The 22,250-nt window shown below is 37.7% G+C and overlaps 1 protein-coding gene across 1 annotated transcript in view; it reads right to left on the reverse strand.

The window, feature by feature from the left end:
* Nucleotides 1–22,250, reverse strand: part of syne1b (spectrin repeat containing, nuclear envelope 1b) — a 329,470-nt gene that overhangs the window by 227,164 nt on the left and 80,056 nt on the right. Inside the window, exons 18-30 of the mRNA XM_017351755.4 lie at nucleotides 17,216–17,236; nucleotides 15,209–15,411; nucleotides 12,662–12,826; nucleotides 11,134–11,286; nucleotides 9,215–9,358; nucleotides 8,963–9,130; nucleotides 7,309–7,467; nucleotides 4,951–5,115; nucleotides 4,676–4,810; nucleotides 3,678–3,836; nucleotides 3,391–3,599; nucleotides 845–953; nucleotides 241–405 (exon numbers count right to left, since the gene is read on the reverse strand). Coding sequence (XP_017207244.3) covers nucleotides 241–405; nucleotides 845–953; nucleotides 3,391–3,599; nucleotides 3,678–3,836; nucleotides 4,676–4,810; nucleotides 4,951–5,115; nucleotides 7,309–7,467; nucleotides 8,963–9,130; nucleotides 9,215–9,358; nucleotides 11,134–11,286; nucleotides 12,662–12,826; nucleotides 15,209–15,411; nucleotides 17,216–17,236 — 1,955 coding nt within the window. The remainder of the gene's footprint in view (nucleotides 1–240; nucleotides 406–844; nucleotides 954–3,390; nucleotides 3,600–3,677; nucleotides 3,837–4,675; nucleotides 4,811–4,950; nucleotides 5,116–7,308; nucleotides 7,468–8,962; nucleotides 9,131–9,214; nucleotides 9,359–11,133; nucleotides 11,287–12,661; nucleotides 12,827–15,208; nucleotides 15,412–17,215; nucleotides 17,237–22,250) is intronic.

Genomic DNA, 22,250 nt, shown 5'->3' on the forward strand with positions numbered 1-22,250 from the left:
AACCCCTGAAGTATAGCTCTATCACTGTTTAAATTAAAAGTAAAAGAAAAAAAACAGGATCATACTTTTATGATGTTAGTTTTAATACATTAAAAATTAAATCAGAGAAATCCTCTGACTTTTTTCTTTTTTTGCTGTATCGAAAACATACCGAACCGTGACACCAATGTATCTTATCGAACCGAACTGTGATTTTTGTGAACCGTTACACCCCTTATATATATATATATATATACTGACCTCAGAAAGGGAGATGAGGAGACCCTTGAAGTCATTGGAGAGTTTGCTGAGAGCGGCTCCCTGCCTCTGAGCATCACTTTCTGTGCAGATCTCGATCAGAGCAGCCAAACGGTTCTTCAACCAGCTCACATTCCCCTCCTGCAGTTCAGCATCGTTCCTCAGACTCTGCAGATCATAAACAAAAACTATTAATAAGTCATACCGCTCTCACACTTTTTTTCAGAGAGCAAAAATGCTTTTCTTACTTAAAGTTTTTGTAGAAATAATAAGTCAAAATGAAGTGAGATTTTCCACAGTTACCACCTTAATTCATAGGTTATCATTATTATAGGTTATCATAATATTTATTAGAGCTGTGTCAGTATGTTATTCAATCCAAGATGTGGGCCAAAAATCTTTTTTTTTTCAAGTATTGCACCTTAAAGGGTTAAAGCAAGCAAAATAATCTGCCAATGCGGAAAGCAAAATAATCTTGTTTTTTGTTTTGACATAAGATAAGTTTGCTTACGCCATTGCCTGATTGATTAAACACTATTTTTTGCTTGTCTTGATTTAGGATATTTAGATATTTGTACTAAAAACAAGAGAAAAAAAAAAGTCTCACCTCAATGGTGGACTTGACTTGTCCAAACTTGCTGGGATCTCCAGCTCTGTTTCGCAAAAGTCTGAGCTGACTTTCTTTTGATGTAACCCAAGCAGAGAGTTCAGAAAACCTGTAAAACACACATAAAATCACACATAAAAGTTATAATACTTCAGCTTTGATTTTACAATTCACTCATACTAGAAACGTCCAGGCTGGTGTGTTAAAGGAAGTTGGAGCTAAATGTCACCGACTCGGTCCCAGTCGTTCCCCTCTCTGGCCAGCAGAGGTCATCATCACCGGACTTCTAGACATTACATCATCATCCACTTAAACTGATAAGCGCACACACCTGTTCCTCATCCCGCTAACGACCCACACTCACCTATATAAGCCACACTCTCACTCCAGTTCAGTGCGAAGTCTTGTTCTACCCCGGCTAACACTACTGAGCGGTTCCTGATCATTGCCTGCTTTCCCGTTGACAACCTTGGGACTGTATTCTCGACTCTGTATTGCCTGCCCTGAACTTTAGCCTGCATACTTTGATCCTCGCCGCCTGCCTTTGACCCATGCCTGAATACTCACCCTGTGTTTGCCAGCCGCCAGCCCTTCGACTAACTACAACTGTGTTTGATGTGAGTTCGCACACGCTTAACATCTGTGTGCTGTTTGTTATTAAACTCTGTTTAATAAATATACTGCAAATGGATCCCTCTGTGTCAGACCCTTCGTTACACTAAACACCGGCCCTCCACAACCGAGTTTGGACACCCCAGTTCTAGTCACATTTATTTACTGTAAATACTCAAAATGAGTTTTGCTGCTTGTTCAAACAACTTATTTAAAACGAGCTGAATCAACACAATTCATGAGGGTTTTTTTAAGACAACTTAATTGTTTTATGTTCAATCCACTTAAATGTGTAAAATCAACTGAGTTAATTTAATTTACATTTACATTTACATTTAGTCATTTAGCAGACGCTTTTATCCAAAGCGACTTACAAATAAGGACAAGGAAGCAATTTACACAACCAAGAGCAACAATGAATAAGTGCTATAGGCAAGTTTTAGGTCTGTAAAGTCTAAGAAGGAAAGTATTAGTAGTATTAGTTTTTTTTTTTTTTTTTTTTTGTACAGTTAGTGTGATATTCAGAGAGGCAATTGCAGATTAGGAAGTGTAGTGGAGACTAAATAGTTGGGTTTTTAGTAGTTTCTTGAAAATAGCGAGTGACTCTGCTGTTCTGATGCAGTTAGGGAGTTCATTCCACCAGCTGGGCAGATTGAGCGTGAGCGTTCGCGAAAGTGATTTCTTCCCTCTTTGGGATGGAACCACGAGGCGACGTTCATTCACAGAACGCAAGTTTCTGGAGGGCACATAGATCTGCAGAAGCGAGAGCAGATAAGAAGGAGCAAGGCCAGAGGTCACTTTGTAGGCAAACATCAGAGCTTTGAATTTGATGCGAGCAGCAACTGGCAGCCAGTGCAAGCGGACCCCGCTTGATTTGTGTTTTTACAGTGTAGAGTACTTTATACAATACAGACTATTTTAGAGAGGTTTAACAATAACAAACAGCAAAATAACAATGTTAATACTTGATATGAATTTTAAGTTCATGAATTGCTATTTTAGCTGTTAAGCATCTAAATGTGGCCCTGGACCACAAAACCAGTCGTAAGGGTCAATTTTTGGAAATGGAAAATCTGAACAAAAAGAAATAAAAACTTTCTATTGATGATTGGTTTGGTGGGATAGGACTCATTTTTGTTCCATATACAACTATTTGAAAATCTGTAATCTGAGGTCTCACAAAATTCAAAATACTGAGAAAAGGTCTTTTAAATTGACTAAATTAAGTTATTTGCAGTGCTTATAATTAGCAAAAAATAAGTTTAGAAAATGTACTAAATATTTTCATGAATATTTTCATGAATATTTTAATATACAGTTGAAGTCAAAATGATTCGCCCTCCTGTGTTTTTCTTTTTGTTTTTCCCAAATTATGTTTAACAGAGCAAGGAATTTTTCACAGTATTTCCTATAATATTTTTTCATCTGGTAAAATTCTTATTTGTTTTATTTCGACTAAAATAAAAGCAGTTTTAAATTTTTTTTAAAACCATTTTAAGCCCCTTTAAGCTGTTTTTTTATTGTCTACAGAACAAACCATCATTAAACAATGATTTGGCTAATTACCCTAACTTGCCTAGTTAACCTAATTAACTTAGTTGAGCCTTTAAATGTCACTTTAAGCTGAATACTAGTATCTTGAAAAATATCTTGTAAATTATTATTTACTGCCATCATGGCAAAGATTAAAGAAAGCACTTATTAGACGGAATTATTAAAACTATTAAATGTGTAGAACAAATAATTCCGATAAATAGAAATTAGGGAAAAAATATACAGGGAGGGGCTAATAATTCTGACTTCAACTGTATTTATAAGTAAGCTAAATATAGCATATAATAATTCAGCTTACTTTATCATTGTTGACTCAATTTGGTTCTCACTTAATAACAACAGCCCCAAACCAGTTTATATTCAAAAAGTCAGTGGTTCACCTGGTGTTAAACTCCTTCCACTTGTCCGGGTGCTGCATTAGTCTCTGGTGTGTGCTGTCAATCTCCTCTTTGACCTCTGCAAATGCTGTTCTGGCGATCACCAGGGTTTGTTGAGCCTGTTGGCTTTCCGGGAGCTTCAAGCACAGTTCATCCATATGCTGTAACCGCTTCTCACAAAGAGCCTGTGGACCCTTTTCCTTAAAAAACATCTGCATAAAGAGATTCGGCATTAGTATTTCCTCCATAAACAGGACATATAGAGTGGGTTTACAGATGCTGGCTCTCACTCGGTGCTCTTTAATTAACCTCTCGCTGCCGACACTGGGCAAACTGCGGTTTTCGCGGGCCAGTTCGGCCTGACACTCCTGCAGTGATGTCATCAGGCGACTCTTCTCCAGATCCACCTTCAGATGCAGCAGGTGATAGGGAAATTCTGTCTGGACGTCCTGCAGGAATCATGCATTTATTTATATAGATTTTTTGCCCTGATACACTATAGCTATCCAACCTTTTTACACGACCCATAATAAATGTACTTGGATTTCGTCCATCGTATACAAAAAAAGCAACTTCATTAATTCATTCATTCATTTTCCTTCGGCTGGGTCTCTAATTTTTCATAGGTCACCACAGCAGAATGAACCACCAACTATTCCAGCATATATTTATCATAATAAAATAAGTCAATATTATTTTATGGAACCCGTATTTTCTCCAATTAGCTACAAAACAAACCACTGTTGTCAAATGACTTGCCTAGTCATGCCTAATAATTCTGACTTCAACTGTATATTTGCATACATATACCTAGGTACATGTATGCACGTATATAATGTATGTACACATATATGTACATTTATATGTACATATATGTACAAATAATATAGGAAAACGTCCAATTTTATATATGTGGCATAAATTAAAAACCTATATCAAAACTAATGTTAAAACATATATGTTTATAGGTTCTTTCCGTGTGGGCTGGGTTGAGGCTGGAAGGGCATCCGCTTTGTAAAACGTATGCTGAAATAGTTGGCGGTTCGTTCCGCTGTGGCGACCCCTAAAATAGAGACTAAGCTGAAGGAAAATGAATGAATTAATGAATCATGGCAAAGACAAAAAATGTATTCATTATTAAAAATTATTATGCTTTAAAAAAACTTTGCTCTGTTAAACAGCACTTGGAAAATATGTGCAAAATTTCATCAGAGAAGCGAATAATTTAATCAACTCTATATATCTATGTAAATGGTCATAATTGTGATCACTGTAATGGTTCTCTGACCTTCCACTGTTTGTGCAGCTTCCTGACTGTTTCCTGTAGATTCTGCTGTTCTTGCTCTGGCAGAATATCTGTCAGCTCATCACAGGCTTTCAGAAACGCATTGAGAACTCTCTGATCCAGCTGACCGAAGAACTCCTGCAGCACATCCAACAGAAATATTACTAATAAATCATGTCAGCTTTAAAAATGTGAACTTGTGAACATCAAATGAAGTTCGATCTGCTTTCGGCCTATTCGCCGAGCACTAGAATAGACTGCTGGCTTTGGTTTCTCACAGTGTGCTTTTTCAGAAGGTCCTCTGGGTTTCCTCTCTCAGTCATCGAGCTGCGAGCTATTTTGAGAACTTTCTCCAGCTCCACACGAGACTCCTCGAATCTCTTCATAAGGCTGCTGTTCGCCTCCACATGCTGCTTCCATTCTGTGGTTTCTTTCACCATGCCCTTTTCAGATACAACACACACAACAATGCAAACATGACATCTTACAACGTGCCATCATTTATTTAACAAAAATAAAGTCAAGATCAGCTCCTCTCAGACCATTCTGGAGGATTTTTGGAGTTTTCTGCAGTCAGGATAAGCTCTGGATTTTGACGCCTTCATTTTTCTTTTCTTTTTTTAAATGAGCAATGTAGTCCAATTGTCACGGTCAGTGGTTGGGGAAAAAGGAGCGAGGACCCAAGCGCAGAGTAAATAAGTATTTATTCATAATAAAATAAAATAAAATAAAAGGCAAAATAAACAACCCCGAGGGGGAAAACACTAATGAAACAAATAAACAATCAAAACAAACTAGGATGGAAAGGCTGGCGGGGATCAGGACTGGAACAAGGCAACAAGACAAGGCTACAAACGATGACATATGATGACGAACTGGCACAGAACAGCAGACAAGAGGGGATTATAAGCAGACGTAAATTAACACAAACAGATCAACATAATTAACTAATAATGGGGTAACATGGAGGGGGGGACTTGACAATAGACAGGAGAGCGCATCACACAGAGACAACGCAAGCCATGCGCTCACATAAAACAGGACAAAAACATGCAGCCAATGAGCGAACTCATTAACCGCATGTTCATGACAACACAAGTATACAACACTGAAGCACACGACAAAAGCATGCAACCCCAATGTAAACACAGAGCCACGTGCTTTGACAACAGACGTAAGACACGAGCACACGATAGATAAACAGCTTATCGTGCGCTCACACATATGCAACGCACATGCTTTATCTCAGCATCAACCAAAACCGAAACCAACAAGACGGAGACGCTGAGAATAAAATAGTGTGATGCTGACAGAACAAACACAAACACAAGTACAAGAGCGCACGTCCGAGGCACGCAGAGCCCGCGCAACCGCAGTAAGCGGGATCGTGCACGCTCTGTGCACACCCACGACGACGCGCGCAAACAGAGACAGACACAATGACAGAAACAAGTGCTCGACCCAAGAAAACTCGAGCTGAGCACAACAGGACAGGTCTAGACAGGGCTAGTGTCTAGACTCAGCCACCAAAACAAGAATTTACATGACTAGAGTGGCAGAACCCTGACACCAATTAAAGACCTATAATTCTAAACACCATTTGCCCTTTGGGTCAAAAATGACCCGCTTTCACTAAACCTCTAAAATAAAGCAGCTAAATTAAATTTTAATCCCTGAATCTATTTTGCACAAAGAAAAAACACTCTGAGAATGTCTGGGTTTTTTTTCTCATCAGTGTGCAGTATTTGATTAATATTTAACCATTGGGCAACATTCATTTTTGACTAAAGTAAAGGGTATATTCCTATTGTGTATTTGTGTGTGTGTTGACTCGAAGCATAAGCGTTGTGCCCTAAATGTTATACTGTGAATTTCATGAAAATATGAAAATGGTTCATTTTTTCGAATGCTGGGTCATTAGTAGGCCCACATGGAATCTGGGGACGCAGAATTCCACAGATTTCCGCAGATTTTTAGCTTATGATTGAGTCTATTTATTAACTTGCGTAAATGTGTGTACATTTATACTTATTCAGTTTTTAAATTCATTTCACTAATATTATTGTAATAAAATTATAGTAATATAAAAATGTTCATATGATTTATTTACGATACAGTCTGTAAAGTATTATGTTCTGTCTTTTAGTAGATCTATTATGAGACTTGCTTTCTTTACCAAATAAGTGGATCTAACTGGATTTGCATTGTAAGCATTAAATACAAGTTAAAAATGTGTTACCTTTTTTATTTCATATATTAAGTTTTTACTTAAGATATTCCTAAAATCATTCTGCATAATCCGCAGACTTTTTCCAAAATTCTCTGCAGAAATAGCAAAAAATGTCCAACGATTCTGTCTGGGTCTAATCATTAGTCACCAAATTTTAAGATAAAAAACATTGTTTGTTTGTTTTTTTCTGCTGTTAAAATGGTGCCCGGGTTATTTTTGACCTGTAAGTCAACCGGATGGTTAATTATCCTTTTTCTATGAACTACTTTTTGAGAAAATAATCAATGTGTCTAATCTAAAGTTTCAGAAAAGAGCTCTAATTGCGCTCAGATTCACCCAAGTTTGCAACCAATAGTCACAAATTTGCCAAACATGAAACTTTTGTCCTCTACAGGTGCATTCTCACCTGTGAAGAAGCCTGAAGCTCAGTGATTCTCCTCTCCAGCAGTGATGTGTCCAGGTGCTTGAGGTTCTTACTGGTGTCCAGTGACTTCAGAATAACCTGATGGTTTTTATCAATCACTGACAGACACTTTTTACAGCTCTGCTGATAGGTCACCAGCTCCTGTTGATTATATGAACAGAAAAACAATCAAAGAGAGACGATTAACTGCAAATATACAGCTGATGCTTTAATTCTTTTTCAAATATTGATTAACAGAGCAAGAAAATTGAACAATATTACAACTATTCTTCACTCTAAATTATTTTGATTTGCAACAAATATACTATTAGGAATGCATTCATTCATTCATTCATTCATTCATTCATTTTCAGTTTAGTCTCTTTATTAATCTTGGGTCGCCACAACGGAATGAACCGCCAACTAATCCAGCATATGTTTTACCCAGCAGATACATTTCCAGCTGAAACCCATCACTAGGAAACATCCACACAAACTCATTCACACACACATAAACTACAGACAATTTAGTCTACCCAATTCACCTATACCTCATGTTTTTGGACTTGTGGGGGAAACCAGAGCACCCAGAGGAAACCCACGCCAACATGGGGAGAACATGCAAACTCCACTCAGAAATGCCAACTGACCCAGCCTAGGCTTGAACTAGCGACCTTCTTGCTGTAAGGCAAACGTGCTATCCACTGCACCACTGAATAATATTAGGGCTGCACCTAACAGATATCTGCCCATTGATTAGTTGGGAGATTAACTGATTAATCTATTACAAACTAGACACTTTTTTATTTGACGTTTTGCTTATTATAACAATATTAAACCATAAATCAGGGTATTATTTATATATAAAAGTATACCCCATTTCAAGTTTAACAAAAAGCTAAACAAGTCCTATTAAACATGAGCAACACAGCTAATCGATAACGGCATTCCCAATAAATCTTATTATCGATATTAACTATATTAAACCACAAATCAGGGTATAATTTATGTATAAAAGTATACCACTTTAATGATCTGCATTTTTTTATTTTAAACATGAGCACCCCAACTAATCAATACCGGCATTCGTTGACAACTAATTTGATGTTTTATATTGCAGCCCTAAATACTATAGTCAAATATATTATACGATTTTCAATGGATTTAAGAAAACATCACTGGGCGGCACGGTGGCTCAGTGGTTAGAACTGTCCTCTCCGGCAAGAAGGTCGCTGGTTCAAGTCCAGGCTGTGCCAGTTTGTGGAGTTTGCATGTTCTCCACCTATTGGCGTGGGTTTCCTCAGCGTGCTTCGGTTTCTGCCACAGTTCAAACACATGCGCAATAGGTGAATTGAATAAACTAAATTGGCTGTGGTGTATGACTCTGTGTGTGAATGTGAGAGTGTATGGGTGTTTTCCAGTGCTGGGTTGCAGCTGGAAGTGCATCCGCTGTGTAAAACATATGCTGGAATAGTTGGCGGTTCATTCTGCTCTGGCAACTTCTGATAAATAAGGGACTAAGCCGAAGGAAAATTAATTAATGAAGTTTCCATTAGTCTTCAAAGTATCTTCTTCAAGCAGTTGAACAAAGAAAAAAAAACTGGTAATGGATGCAACAATTCTAAATTAGAGCGAACTAACTTGTTCCATAAGTTACCTGACACTTCTGCGTGAAGTCTCCTGGAGCTTCTGAGTCCCGAGAGGAAGTGATGCGGCTGGCCTTCTCCAGCGACTGGTAGAACCCAGTGATATTTTTCTCCATCTCCTCCAGTGGAGGCAGCATGGCCTGCGAGTCCCTCAGCAGGGGCAGAGCTCTCTCTCTTATCTGAAGGAGACATTTAACATTGAGGTTATAGTGTGATTACGGTTAAATGTGATGGTTTATGAAGGAAAAATTCAGGACAGGCACCTTGCTGAGCTCATCCTTGATGTTTGTCATGTTATTCAGCATGTGTGCAATCTCGTCCTCTGAAAGGTCTTTGGTCAGCTGCTGTGCGTTGCGTGTGGCCGTCTTATAGGCCGCCTCCATGGAGGGCACTTTGTGCTTGATGTCCTATAAGAAGTGAAGGGATATGTTCTGTTGAAGTTGAAATTATTTGCCCTCCTGTTATTTCCTTTTTTTTTTTCAAATATTTTCTAAATGATTATTAATAGAGCAAGGAATTTTTCACAGTATTTCTTAAAATATTTTTTTCTTCTGGAGAAATTCTTATTTGTTTTATTTCAGCTAGAATAAAAGCAGCTTTTAATTTTTTTAAGGTCAATATTATTAAGCAATATGCAATGACTTATGACCTAATTACCCTAACTTGCCTAGTTTCCCAATTAACTTAGTTAAGCCTTTTAATGTCACTTTAATCTGAATACTAGTGTCTTGAAAAATATCTAGTCAAACATCATTTACTTTCATCATGGCAAAGATAAAAGAAATCCGTTTTAAGAAATGAGTTATGAAAACTATTATATTTAAAAATGTGTTGAAAAAAATCCTTGTCCTTCTATTAAACAGAAATTGGGAGAAAATATTCAGGAGGGCTACTGCACATAATCTTTAGTGTTTCTTATATTATACTCAACTTAACTCAATTTATGTATAAAGCACGTGTGAACAAAACTAAACAACTAAAGTGCTGTACACATAAAACAAAACAACAAAGAGAAACAGAAACAAAACCTAAATGAGGCAAAATTTACGAGACAAGTTTTTAGCGCACTCTGGAATAAAGCTAGTGCTGGAGAAGATTTTAATATACTATACATAGTACAGTTCAAATGTTTGGGTTTAGAAAGATTTTTAAAGATATTAAGTCATTTATACAGTAACTATGAGTTGCATTAATCAATTTATAACATAAATGTTGTCTATTAACTTCTTAAAGTTAAGTACTATTTTGGGGTTTCCGCCTGGATTTTGCCTACCCAAATTCAAAAGCTTCCCAAATCCACATTGAGAGGTGTAAATGCAAAAGTTTGGTACAATTTTAAAGAAAACCCTTTACATTTTCATGAAACACTGTTGACAGTGATTAAAATTATTGTACATGTTGTCTGTGTTATAATAAACCCCTCCAAAAAAGAAACAATTTTTTTGTAATCTCAAATTTGAGGTTATGTGTGGTCTAGGTTGCTGTAATTAATGTTTAATGGTTCCTGCACATGTCAGTAATCATAGGAAAAAAGAAAAATGTCTCTACCATAACCTATATATATATATATATATATATATATATATATATATATATATATATATATATATATATATATATATATATATATATATATATATATATATATGATTTTTTTTTTTATATTGCTGGACAATATTGACAATAATAAGAAACGTATATTTAAGCAGCAAATCAGCATATTAACATGATTTCTAAAAAATCATGTGACACTGTAAACTGGGAAAATCTGTTTTGCATCACATGAACAAACTATAATTAAATATGTTTAAATGGAAAACGGTTCTTCTGAAATTCTAATTATATTTCTAAATATAATTTGCTCACACTTTAATTTAATTCAAAAACAAACCATTACCTTTGACCTTTGCCTCAATAAACTAATCAATTAATATTATTATATAGTAGTTGGGTTTAGGCATTGGGTAGGGTTAGGGGTGTAGAATAAGATCATGCAGAATATGTATTTTACAAGCACAAATAAACAGCCAGTATCTTAATAATAAGCAGGTAATAAGCCACTAGTTAAAAAAGGTAACAAAAGTGTTACCTATTATTTTTTATCAGACTCATATAAATGTAATCATTTTGTCAGTAAAGGTAATTTTATCACTCTAAAGTGGATTCATGCTATGGATTTTACCTCAACGTCTTGTAGATATGTCCGTATGTTGAGAAAAGACACTTGAACGGGAGTGTTCATCCTTTCATTGGCCGTGTCAATAAACGCCTTTAAAGCTTCAATCCCGTCATCATAATCCTTCCTCAATTTGTCCACTTCGTCTGCTCTTGCATACTGTGAAGAATAAATAGGCCATTAGAATTACATACGCAATGTATGTAACATAAACATTAAGATTAGTGGTTGATAAATGTGTCTGTTAAATGCATAAATGTCAATTATAATGCATTTTATAACATCAAATTATTATGCTAATGAGAATGATGACAGACTGTAAGAAAGGGTCTGAAAAGAAAAACTATTTGCAAGAAAAATTCAATCTAATGTTCGGTGATGTCAGGGTTTCAGGAAGGATGAGGGAGCGAGGACTCAAGTGCAAATGCAGGACAATTTATTGATAATAGAAATAAAATAAAAGAACAGCAAAAACCACCCCGAGGGGGAAAAACATAACTATAACACTAACAAACTTGGCACGACAAGAACAAAAGCAGGAACACATGGGGAGTTAATACAACGAACTGGCACAGGACTGAAAACATGAGGGGATTTTAAAGCAAAAGTAAATTGACACAAACAGGTGAACATGACAAACTAATAATGAGTTAACAAGGAGGGTGGGAGTAGACAATAGACGGGAGAGCACATGACAGAGACAAGACAAGCCATGCGCTCACATAAAACAGGACAAGAACATGCAGCCAATGAGAGAACTCATTAACCGCATGTTCATGACAAGACAAGCACAACTCTGAAGCACACGACAAAAGCACGTGACCACAATGTAAACACGCAGCCACATGCTTTGATAACAGACGCAAGACACGAGCACACGATGAATGAAAACACTCACCATGCGCTCACACACGCAGCGTGCATGCTTCATCCCAGCGCCGACCAGAACCGAAACCAACTAGACTGAGACGCTGGGAATGAAACACCACGCTGCTAACAGACGAAAACACAAACATGAGTACAAGAGCGCGCACACAGAGACAGAAACAGGACCAGACACAGCTAGTGTCAGAGCTCTGCCACCAAAACAAGAATTTCCAAGACCAGAGTGGCAGAACCCTGACAGGTGAGGCAAGCCTTGACTTCAAAATGAAGTTCACCAAATAATTAACATTTTCTCACCATTTGCTCATACTCAAGCTGTTATTTTATGAATGAATTTGTTCTTTTGAGCAAGAAAAAAATAATAGAAGAAAAAAAGCAGACATTTAGCTAGTTTTGTGCTCAAAAGAAGAATAATATTCATGTACATTTGAAGGCACATACACTTGAAATAAAGAAATAAATACTTCAGAATATCAGTTTATTATATTTGTGTTCAACAGATGAAACTCTGGTTTGGAACAAGGGTAAGAAAATGCTGACAAAATGTTTATATTTGGGTGAACCATCCCTTTAAGGAATAAATAAAAATGCCTCGTAAGGTCGAATATAAGCTCTTCATGATGAAAAACAACACAAGGTAAGGTCTTACATGTTTGACTTTGACAAACAGCTCTCTCCATCTGCCGTTGAGAAGCAGCAACTGCTGTTTCAGTTCTCTGGACACGGTCTCATCACACGTCTCGATCAGGAAGTTCCCAGCATCGTTCATGTCCATGTGCTGCTGAATCCAGTGAGGAAGATTCCGGAAAAACTCCTGCAGATGAATACACACACTTTACCACAAAGCACTGAGTGAGTGTATCATGTGAAAGACCTAACTTTCCCAAAATGGAGGAAATGGGTTGAATATATTTCAGAGAGATTTCGTTTTGATTTTGTTGATATGAATAAATAGAAGATCCTCATTTGATGGATAAACATAAGCATATAATAAATGTTGTAGTTTGTATATATGTATACAAAAAAGCATATATATGTACAAAAATATGCATGTATTCTGGATCACACTTTATTTTGATGGTTCAATTGTTAAACTTAAGTTACATTGCATCAACATGCCAACTAAATTCTTATTAAATTATAAGTAGACTGTTAGGTTGGGGTTAGGGTTGGGGTTGTTATAGTCAGTTAAATGTCTGTTGAAGGAGCATATCGACATATTAAGCAGTCTACTAAAACTCAAATGGGGCGAAGCAGTGGCGCAGTAGGTAGTGCTGTCGCCTCACAGCAAGAAGGTTCTGTTGGGTGTCTGTGGGGGGTTTGCATGTTCTTCCTGCATTCGCGTGGGTTTCCCACACAGTCTAAAGACATGCGGTACAGGTGAATTGGGTAGGCTAAATTGTCTGTAGTGTATGAGTGTGTGTGTGAATGTGTGTGTGGATGTTTCCCAGAGATGGGTTGCGGCTGGAAGGGCATCCGCTGCGTAAAAACTTGCTGAAAAAGTTGGTGGTTCATTCCGTTGTGGCTACCCCGGATTAAAAAAGGGACTAAGCCGACAAAAAAATGAATGAATGTATAAAACTCAAATGCACCATCAAATTAAAGTGTTACCGTAATCTGTCTATGCATAACGAAGTTCATTTAAGATTATTCTGGAAAAAACTGTCTCGTTTTCACCCGATGTAAACTTAATTATTTTGTTCTTTTTAATTTTTCTCTAACCTATTTAATGTTATATTTCTTTTTATAATTATGTAAAATGCGAGTATAATGTATAACCAATACACATGCCATATGTACATTGTATATTGTATAATGTTTATTGTTTGTCTTCATATTGTAAGGTAATTTAAAGGGATAGTTTAATCAAACATTTGAATTCTGTCATCATCATTTTCTTACACTTTACTTGTTTCCAACCTTTATGCCTTTCTTTCTTCTTTTAAACACTAAAGAAGATGTTTTGAAAAATGTTGCAACCATTGACTTTCATAGTATTTGTTTATCCTACAATAGAAGTCAATGGTTACAGGTTTTCAGCTTGCTTCAAAGTATCTTCTTTTGTGTTCACCATAAGAAAGAAACTCATAAAGGTTTATAACCACTTGTGGACGAGTAAATAATGAGTGGGTTTTCATTTTTGGGTGAACTATTCCTTTAAGGTTGCACACTGTGGACCAACTGTAACTACTTTATAATTGTACTCAAATGAACATTTAAATCAGAAATGCCCAAACTAGGAAACTTTGGCCCTTTATATTATTGGATTTGGCATGCCAGAGGGAAAATGATGGCCTTTTAACAGAGATTTTCTTGTAAAAGGCCTTTTAATCTAACCTTTTGTTTGTTTTATTGCTGAGCTACAAAAAAAGCCAAACTGAAGTAAAATGTTTCAATTAAATGTTGTAAATGAATCAGATTTTTTGGTCCCATTTTATATTAAGTGGCCTTAACTAATATGTACTTACACAGGATTTAATAGTTTGTTACAATGTACTTATTGTGTAAATACATGTATTTACGGTGTACTTATGCTTAAATAAAAACATGTATGTAATTACATCTGTAATTAACTTTTGTAGTTACATTTGTAAATACACTGCTGACCATCCCTTACACCTTAACCCACTCTTAAACCTACCCATACCACCAAACCTGTCCATAACCCAACCTCTATCCCAACTCAAAAGCACCACAACTGTTCTTAAATACATTATAAACACAGTAAGTACATTGTATTTTATTTTTTGATATAAGTACATAGTAAGGACACTTAATATAAAGTGGGACCGGTTTTTTAAATAAATGTACATACTGTCACTTAATGAATAGGGGACAAAGCCAAGGACATCATCACGCATATCAAGGCAAAGGCAGGTTCAGTATATTCAGCATTTAACTCCATAAAGTTGTTTTATTGTAAGAAGTTTGTTAAAAAAAAACATTTTTAAAAAATTAGAATGCATTATTAAATAAGGTTGAAGTATTTTTTTTCTATTTGTTTATAAATATTTGAAAATAAATAAATTACAAAATTACCCATGGCAATTTTAATGTAAAACAGTTTGCTATATTTACTTTCGACCCACAGCCCTCAATAAAGTTGAAGTTTGGCCCTTCATAAGAAAATGTTTGGGCACCCCTGATTTAAATAAACACAAAAAAAGAAAAAAAAATTAGAACATTCCCAACACACCCGTTTGTCGCTCTCTGATTGGTTGAGCATCTTTTCTGCATCCTCCAGCCAGGCTTGCAGGCTGGCCACTGTGCTGCTGTATTTCTCCCAGTTGCAGATCACTTCCTCCAACATGCTGCGGACGCTGCGCACCTCCACGGAGAGGTTTTTCCACTGTGCTGTTGCATCGCTCAGAAACTTATTCACTCCCTCAACCTCTTCAGCTGAAGGAAAAACACATTATAAATCAATCACAGACTTGAAACACAAATTCAATAGTGAGGTTGATTTCCGAAATAGAAATCTGATACATAGAAAATACATACAAATTACATATATGACATACTGTACAAGTTCATATTTGGATTTCACATATAAAAATATATATGCAACATATTTTTCAAAATACAGCAAAACTGGCTGTTTTTGTATATATTTTTTATATACAGTGACTATCGAACTACTAATATATACATATTTGCTTAAAAAAGTATATATATATATATATATATATATATATATATATATATATATATATATATATATATATATATATATATATATATATATATATAAAACACAAAACCATTTTTTTTTAAAAAGTCAGATGCTAATGTGACTAACCTTTTTCTCTTTTAGGTAAGTTAGGATTATCAAATTTGTTGCTGTTCTGCTTAATGGCAGAATAATAAGAGAGAGATTTTTTGAGAAATTGTTATAACTTTTCCTGAAAGTCAAGTTTACAAACAATAAGATTATTATGCCTCTGAAAAACCTCAGATGATGGTGTCAAGGGTTTTAAAAAATTTCTGATTGACAATCAGCCAGGAAATTAAAACCTGGCCACAAATGGGTCTTCCAAACAGACCATGACCCTAAGCATACTGCCAACTTAGTTAAAATGTGCTTTAAGGACAACAGAGTGAATGTTTTGGAGTGGCCATCACAAAGCCCTGATCTCAATCCTATAGAAAATTTGTGGGCAGAGTTGAAAAAGCTTGTGCGACCAAGACAGCCTACAAATCTGACTCTGTTACACCAATTCTGTCAGGAGGAATCGGCCAAAATTCATGCAAACCATTATGAGAAGCTTGTGGAAGGATACCCAATACATTTCATCAAAGTTACACAGTTTTAAAGCAAAGCTGAAAAATTCTCAAAAACAAAAAAAAAAGTGTTCTTATTATTCTGGCAATTAGCAAATGTAAATGATTTAGGTAATCTAACGGACCTAAAATAGTAAACGTTTAGTATGATTTATCATCAGACATTATTTAAAAATGGTTATGTTCCCTTTTTTTAGAGTGTATGTAAACTTCTGGTTTCAATTATATATACATTATACTACTCAGGCACTTCATTATACTCAAACATTATATAGATAATTTACACATAGATTGACATATTTCAAGTATTTATTTATTTTTTATTTTTTTGTTAATTATGGCTTACAGCTAAAGAAATTTGCTAAAATTCAGTATCTCAGAAAATCTCAGAAAATTAAAATATCACTTATGGCCAATAAAAAAGCTCATATACAGTATGTTCATATGATGTATTTTATATATAAAATTTACTTTATATTTTTTAAAAATCATATATCAAATTATAGCTAATATATTTTATCATGTACATTCATACATACATACATGCAAGAAAACAATATATAGAAAAACAGCCATTTTTACAACACTTTCAAATATATGTTGCATATATGCTATATTTTTATATGTGAAAACCATATACTGTATGAACTTGTAGGTCATATGTATGTAACTTTCATTTATTGCACTATATGAGATTTCTATTTAGGTTTTAAGGTGCGCGAGGCACAACCCACACAAATCGATCCCTGGATTCAGGACAGTGGCCAGTATTGTTGATTAGCGGACTAAGTGTACTGGCAGCAGGTGTTAGTAGAAGTGAAATCACTGTAATGTGATGTTAAACACTTGTGCACTGTCAGTCAAGATCAATCACGTTATCTAATCACTATGCTAAAGCGTACTCTGCTTTCTCTAAACTCACCTCTCTTGGTGATTTTGCCATCTGGAACATGAAACAGTTTCTCTAGTTAAAAATAATAGTAACTATTAAAGCTGACATTGTATCATCACAATGCATGATTCTATAATGCTGGTTTTGAGCATCGATGGAAAATGTAAACATTTTTTCTTTGCTCTCATTCCAGCATACTGGAATAATCAAGGAACTTTGCTGCCATACCATGGCTGCAGCATGCGCTATGATATTGTATAAGTATCTGAGTAATATAGGCTGCGTCCGAAACCGCCTACTACTCACTGCATTTGAATTTAAATGTACTACTCGGCCATCAGAAAAGTACGTTCTATACAGTATGAACGTGAAAACTATGAATGGAATTTGGACGTACTACATCCGCCATTTTGTCATGGTCACGTGACTTACCTGCGTCAGTTGCGTCGCCTCACTTCCATTCATGAATTCTCTCGCAGGGCATTATGGGATAGCGCAGCGTGCATGGGATGCACACTCCAGATTCGAAAATAGTAAGTCATCCGGGTACTTCTCGCATACTAATTTTCAAATTCTATGAATTCGGACATACTCGGCTCACATACTGATTTTAGTGTACTATATAGTATGGAAGTATGCGGTTTCGTACGCAGCCATAGTTTGTAGCCATATTGGCCTATAAAACAACAACTTTTCATTTTCCATCAGTCTAAGTACACAATGTAACTACAGAAGAGTCAAGCTTTAAATAGGAAAATTATCAAAACACTCGCTAATGGTCTAATCCGATTCGATGATCTATGCTAAGTTTTTGTCTTGTTTCTGGTCCAAATATATAACAATTCTTAAATCAAGAAGCATTTTAAAGAAAAGCACAAAATACTTGTTTTTAGAAATATTATGTCAAAATATTTTTTTTTCTCAAAACAAGCTAAATAATCTGCCAATGGTGAAAGCAAAATAATTATATTTCAAAGTTAAAACAAGTGTAAGAAACATTATGCTTAAATTAAGTGAGTTTTATTTTAAAACAAGCAAAAATATGAGAGGTTTGCACTGACTGTGGGCTATATGTTGCTTGTTGTTTTTGAACCTAAATAAGGACTAAATGTCTGTTGTGTGTGGTTTATCTGTAACTGGTAACATATCGGAAGACTTTTGGCCAGCGAAGAAATTAAAATGGTCGTGCCGAACTGAGTCTGGTTCTCTCAATGTTTTTTTTCTTCACTCTCCTATTGGTGAAGTTTTTTCCCCTCTTCGCTGTCACCACTGGCTTGCATGGTTCAGGATCTGGACAGCTACGCATCGATGAATTTGCTCTCAGTAATGATTTCAAACCACACTGAACTGAGCTAAACTGAACTGAACTTAAACACTAAAAACTGAACTACCCTGATCCAGTTACTTTGACCATTTATGTGAAGCTGCTTTGACACAATCTACATTGTAAAAGCGCTATACAAATAAAGCTGAATTGAATTGAAGACTGTAAGCGTCTGTATGTGTTCATTTATGTTGCATTTATTTAATTATTTTATATAATCACAGACATTACAGCAGGTTATTTCAAAGTGTCATTTTTAAACACACACCTGAGACATTACATCGTAATAATATATGCATATAAAAATTACAAAAACTGTCGACTCAAACCTTGTCATCGTCATCCGACCCTGTCAGAAACTAACAAATGCGAGACTGACACACTGACTGACTGACTGAAATATTTAGGGGTGAATATTAATTGTGAACTTAATTGCCACTCTTAAGTGTCAAGTCTTTGTGCAAGAATCCATCAGCGATTACAGTTTTTACGTAGACTAAGATTATTTGCAGTGAGTAGCAGCATAATGCTGACTTTTTTATAAAGCAACAATAGAGTCTATTTTAAGATATGGGATTTTGGTTTGGGAATCTGACAGTAAAAATAAAAACCCAAGTAAATAAACTGATGAGAGTGGCAGGAAAAATCATGGGAATCAAGACACTTGGTTCGCCAACAGCTAGCTCTCTGCAACTCTCACATGGTCGCCAACTGAAGCTAAGCAGGGCTGCACCCGGTCAGTACCTGGATGGGAGACTACATGGGAAAGCTAGGTTGCTGCCGAAGGAGGTGTTAGTGAGGCCAGCAGGGGGCGCCCAACCTGCGGTCTCTGCGGGTCCTAATGCTCTAGTATAGTGACGGGGACGCTATACTGCTCAGTGAGCGCCGTCTTTCGGATGAGACGTTAAACCGAGGTTCCGACTCTCTTTGGTCGTTAAAAATCCCAGGATGTCCTTCGAAAAAGAGTAGGGGTTTAACCGAGGCATCCTGGCCAAATCTGACCACTGGCCTCTATCCATCTTGGCCTCCTAACCATCCGCATATTCCAATTGGCTTCATCTCTGTCTCCTCTCCACCAATCAGCTGGTGTGTGGTGTGCGGTCGGATGCTGCACACTGGTGGTGGATGAGGAGATTCCCCCCCATTGTGTAAAGCGCTTTGAGTGCCCAGAAAAGCGCTGAATAAATGTAAGGCATTATTATTATTATTATTATTATTATTATTATTAAAATATATCTTTAAGTTGTGCACAATCCAACAAGCCAACAAGATTTTATCTGATTCTTCACATGTTCTGTCTATGGAGTATGAGCTGATGAATTCTGGCAGAAGATACAGGGTCCCATTATGCACGTACAATAGATTTAAACATTCTTTCGTTCCTTTTTCAATCAAATTGATCAATGAGCAAGTAGGGAAGGACGGTCGTAGATTAATGTAACGGGATTGGTTGGCACAACAGAGGGAAGTGGGGGCACATTGTATTTTTTATTTATTTATTTTTTTAATTACTGATTTTATAGAATCATATTTATATAAGAAGGTATTTTAGGATTCGATTTTAATGTGTATGTATGTTACATGTTATCTTGTTGGTGTTTATGTATAGCAGAACCTATTTTCTAATACACAATAGACAATAAATTTGACCTTGACCTTGACCTTGACATGCAAAAAACAAAAGAGAAGCCAGACAAAGCAAAAGAGCGAATGTTTCTTTTAGCAACCAAAAATAAACAAACTATCATGTTTAACTATTATCGTCGCCTTTTGGACTATTATGAACTCTGAATGACTGAATTACTCTCTAACAGAGGTGTTACGATAACCAGCGATCATTCTCTGGAGATCGCTGGTTTCCTCTATCATCATTCACTTCACTTCCACATTCCCCAGGACTACATTTTCATACATGCACTTCTCCCAATCACGCACGCCTGGTCATTCATCTTCCTGATTACATCACCAGCTGAAACCTGTCACAGACTGAGATTTCACACAGTATTTAAGCAGCACACAGACTGATTCACTGGGCCGAGTCTTGTTTACTGTTTGGTGACATTTCTACGCGTTTCTCCCTGTCTTGTTTCTCCGTGTCTGAATCTAGCTTAGTTTCCTAGTTATCCTGTTTAGCCACCAGCCTTTCGACCTTTTGCCTGTACCTCGATTACGACTCTGGATTTGCCCTCATATTCCTGTTCATACCTGTTTTGACCATTGCTTGCCTGACCTTCGAATAAACCTGCATTTGGATCTTACCTTCAGTTGTTTGTATCAATCCCAATCACAACAGAAGACTCGGCCATTATGGATCCAGCAGTGTTTTTGGTTCGTCTACGCCAAGGTAATCAATCCCTCGAGAATCACATCCAGTGTTATTTGGAGATCGCTAACACCACTGAATTACCAGACTGTATGCTCATTGACTTTTTTTATTTATGGGCTTAATGAGCCGCTAAAGAGCACACTTTCAAGTGTTCGTTCTCGAGGGACATTCTCTGATTTTTTGGACTATGCGCTACTCACTGTGGACTCTTCCTTCACCGTAGGTGAGGTGGAGGAAAATCCTAAATGTTTTTTGGGGAGGGGCAGTGTACAGCAAGACCAGATAACACCGGGGCTTGCTGATCATTCAACCACCGCACATACAGCTCACAAAATGGCCGCATCCAGTCTTCCAGCTCACAAGATGGCCGCTTCCAGTATGCCAGCTCACAAGATGGCTTCCTGTCCTGAATCTGTTCATGTCCCTGAAAGGCAAACTCCAGAGCTGCCAGACCTTCCAGAGCTGCCAGACCCTCCAGCGCTGCCAGACCCTCCAGCGCTGCCAGACCCTCCAGCGCTGCCAGACCCTCCAGTGCTGCCAGACCCTCCAGTGCTGCCAGACCCTCCAGTGCTGCCAGACCCTCCAGTGCTGCAGACCGTCCAGTGCTGCCAGACCGTCCAGTGCTGCCAGACCGTCCAGTGCTTCTAGAGTCGACGCCGCAGCCAGAGTCGACGCCGCAGCCAGAGTCGACGCCGCAGCCAGAGTCCACGCCGCAGCCAGAGTCCACGCCGCAGCCAGAGTCCACGCCGCAGCCAGAGTCCACGCCGCAGCCAGAGTCGACGCCGCCGCCTGAGCTTCCTGAATGGCCGCCGCCGTCCGAGCTTCCCAAATGGCCGCCGCCTGCTGAACTCCCTGAATGGTTGCCGCCACCTGAATTCCCTGAATGGCCGCCGCCTGCTGAACTCCCTGAATGGTTGCCGCCACCTGAATTCCCTGAATGGCCGCCGCCGCCCAAGCCTCCTGAATGGCCGCCGCCTGCTGAACTTCCCGAACGGTCACCGCCTAAGCCTCCCAAATGGTCACAGCTCCTCGCCTTGCCGGCTCCCTACAAGCCTCCTGTCCTGCCGGGTCTTCCGCAGCTCCACGCTCCAGGCCCTCCGCAACTCCACTCTCCGGGTCTTCCGCAGCTCCACGCTCCAGGTCCTCCATTGTCAAACGATCCAGGACCACGACAGCTCTACTCTCCGGGTCTTCCGCAGCTCCACGCTCCAGGCCCTCCGCAACTCCACTCTCCGGGTCTTCCGCAGCTCCACGCTCCAGGTCCTCCATTGTCAAACGATCCAGGACCACGACAGCTCTACTCTCCGGGTCTTCCGCAGCTCCACGCTCCAGGCCCTCCACAACTCCACGCTCCGGGTCTTCCGCAGCTCCACGCTCCAGGCCTTCCGCAGCTCCCTCCTCCGGGTCTTCTGCAA

Source organism: Danio rerio, chromosome 17 (genome assembly GCF_049306965.1).
Source record: "Danio rerio strain Tuebingen ecotype United States chromosome 17, GRCz12tu, whole genome shotgun sequence".
Classification (NCBI taxonomy): Eukaryota; Metazoa; Chordata; class Actinopteri; order Cypriniformes; family Danionidae; genus Danio; species Danio rerio.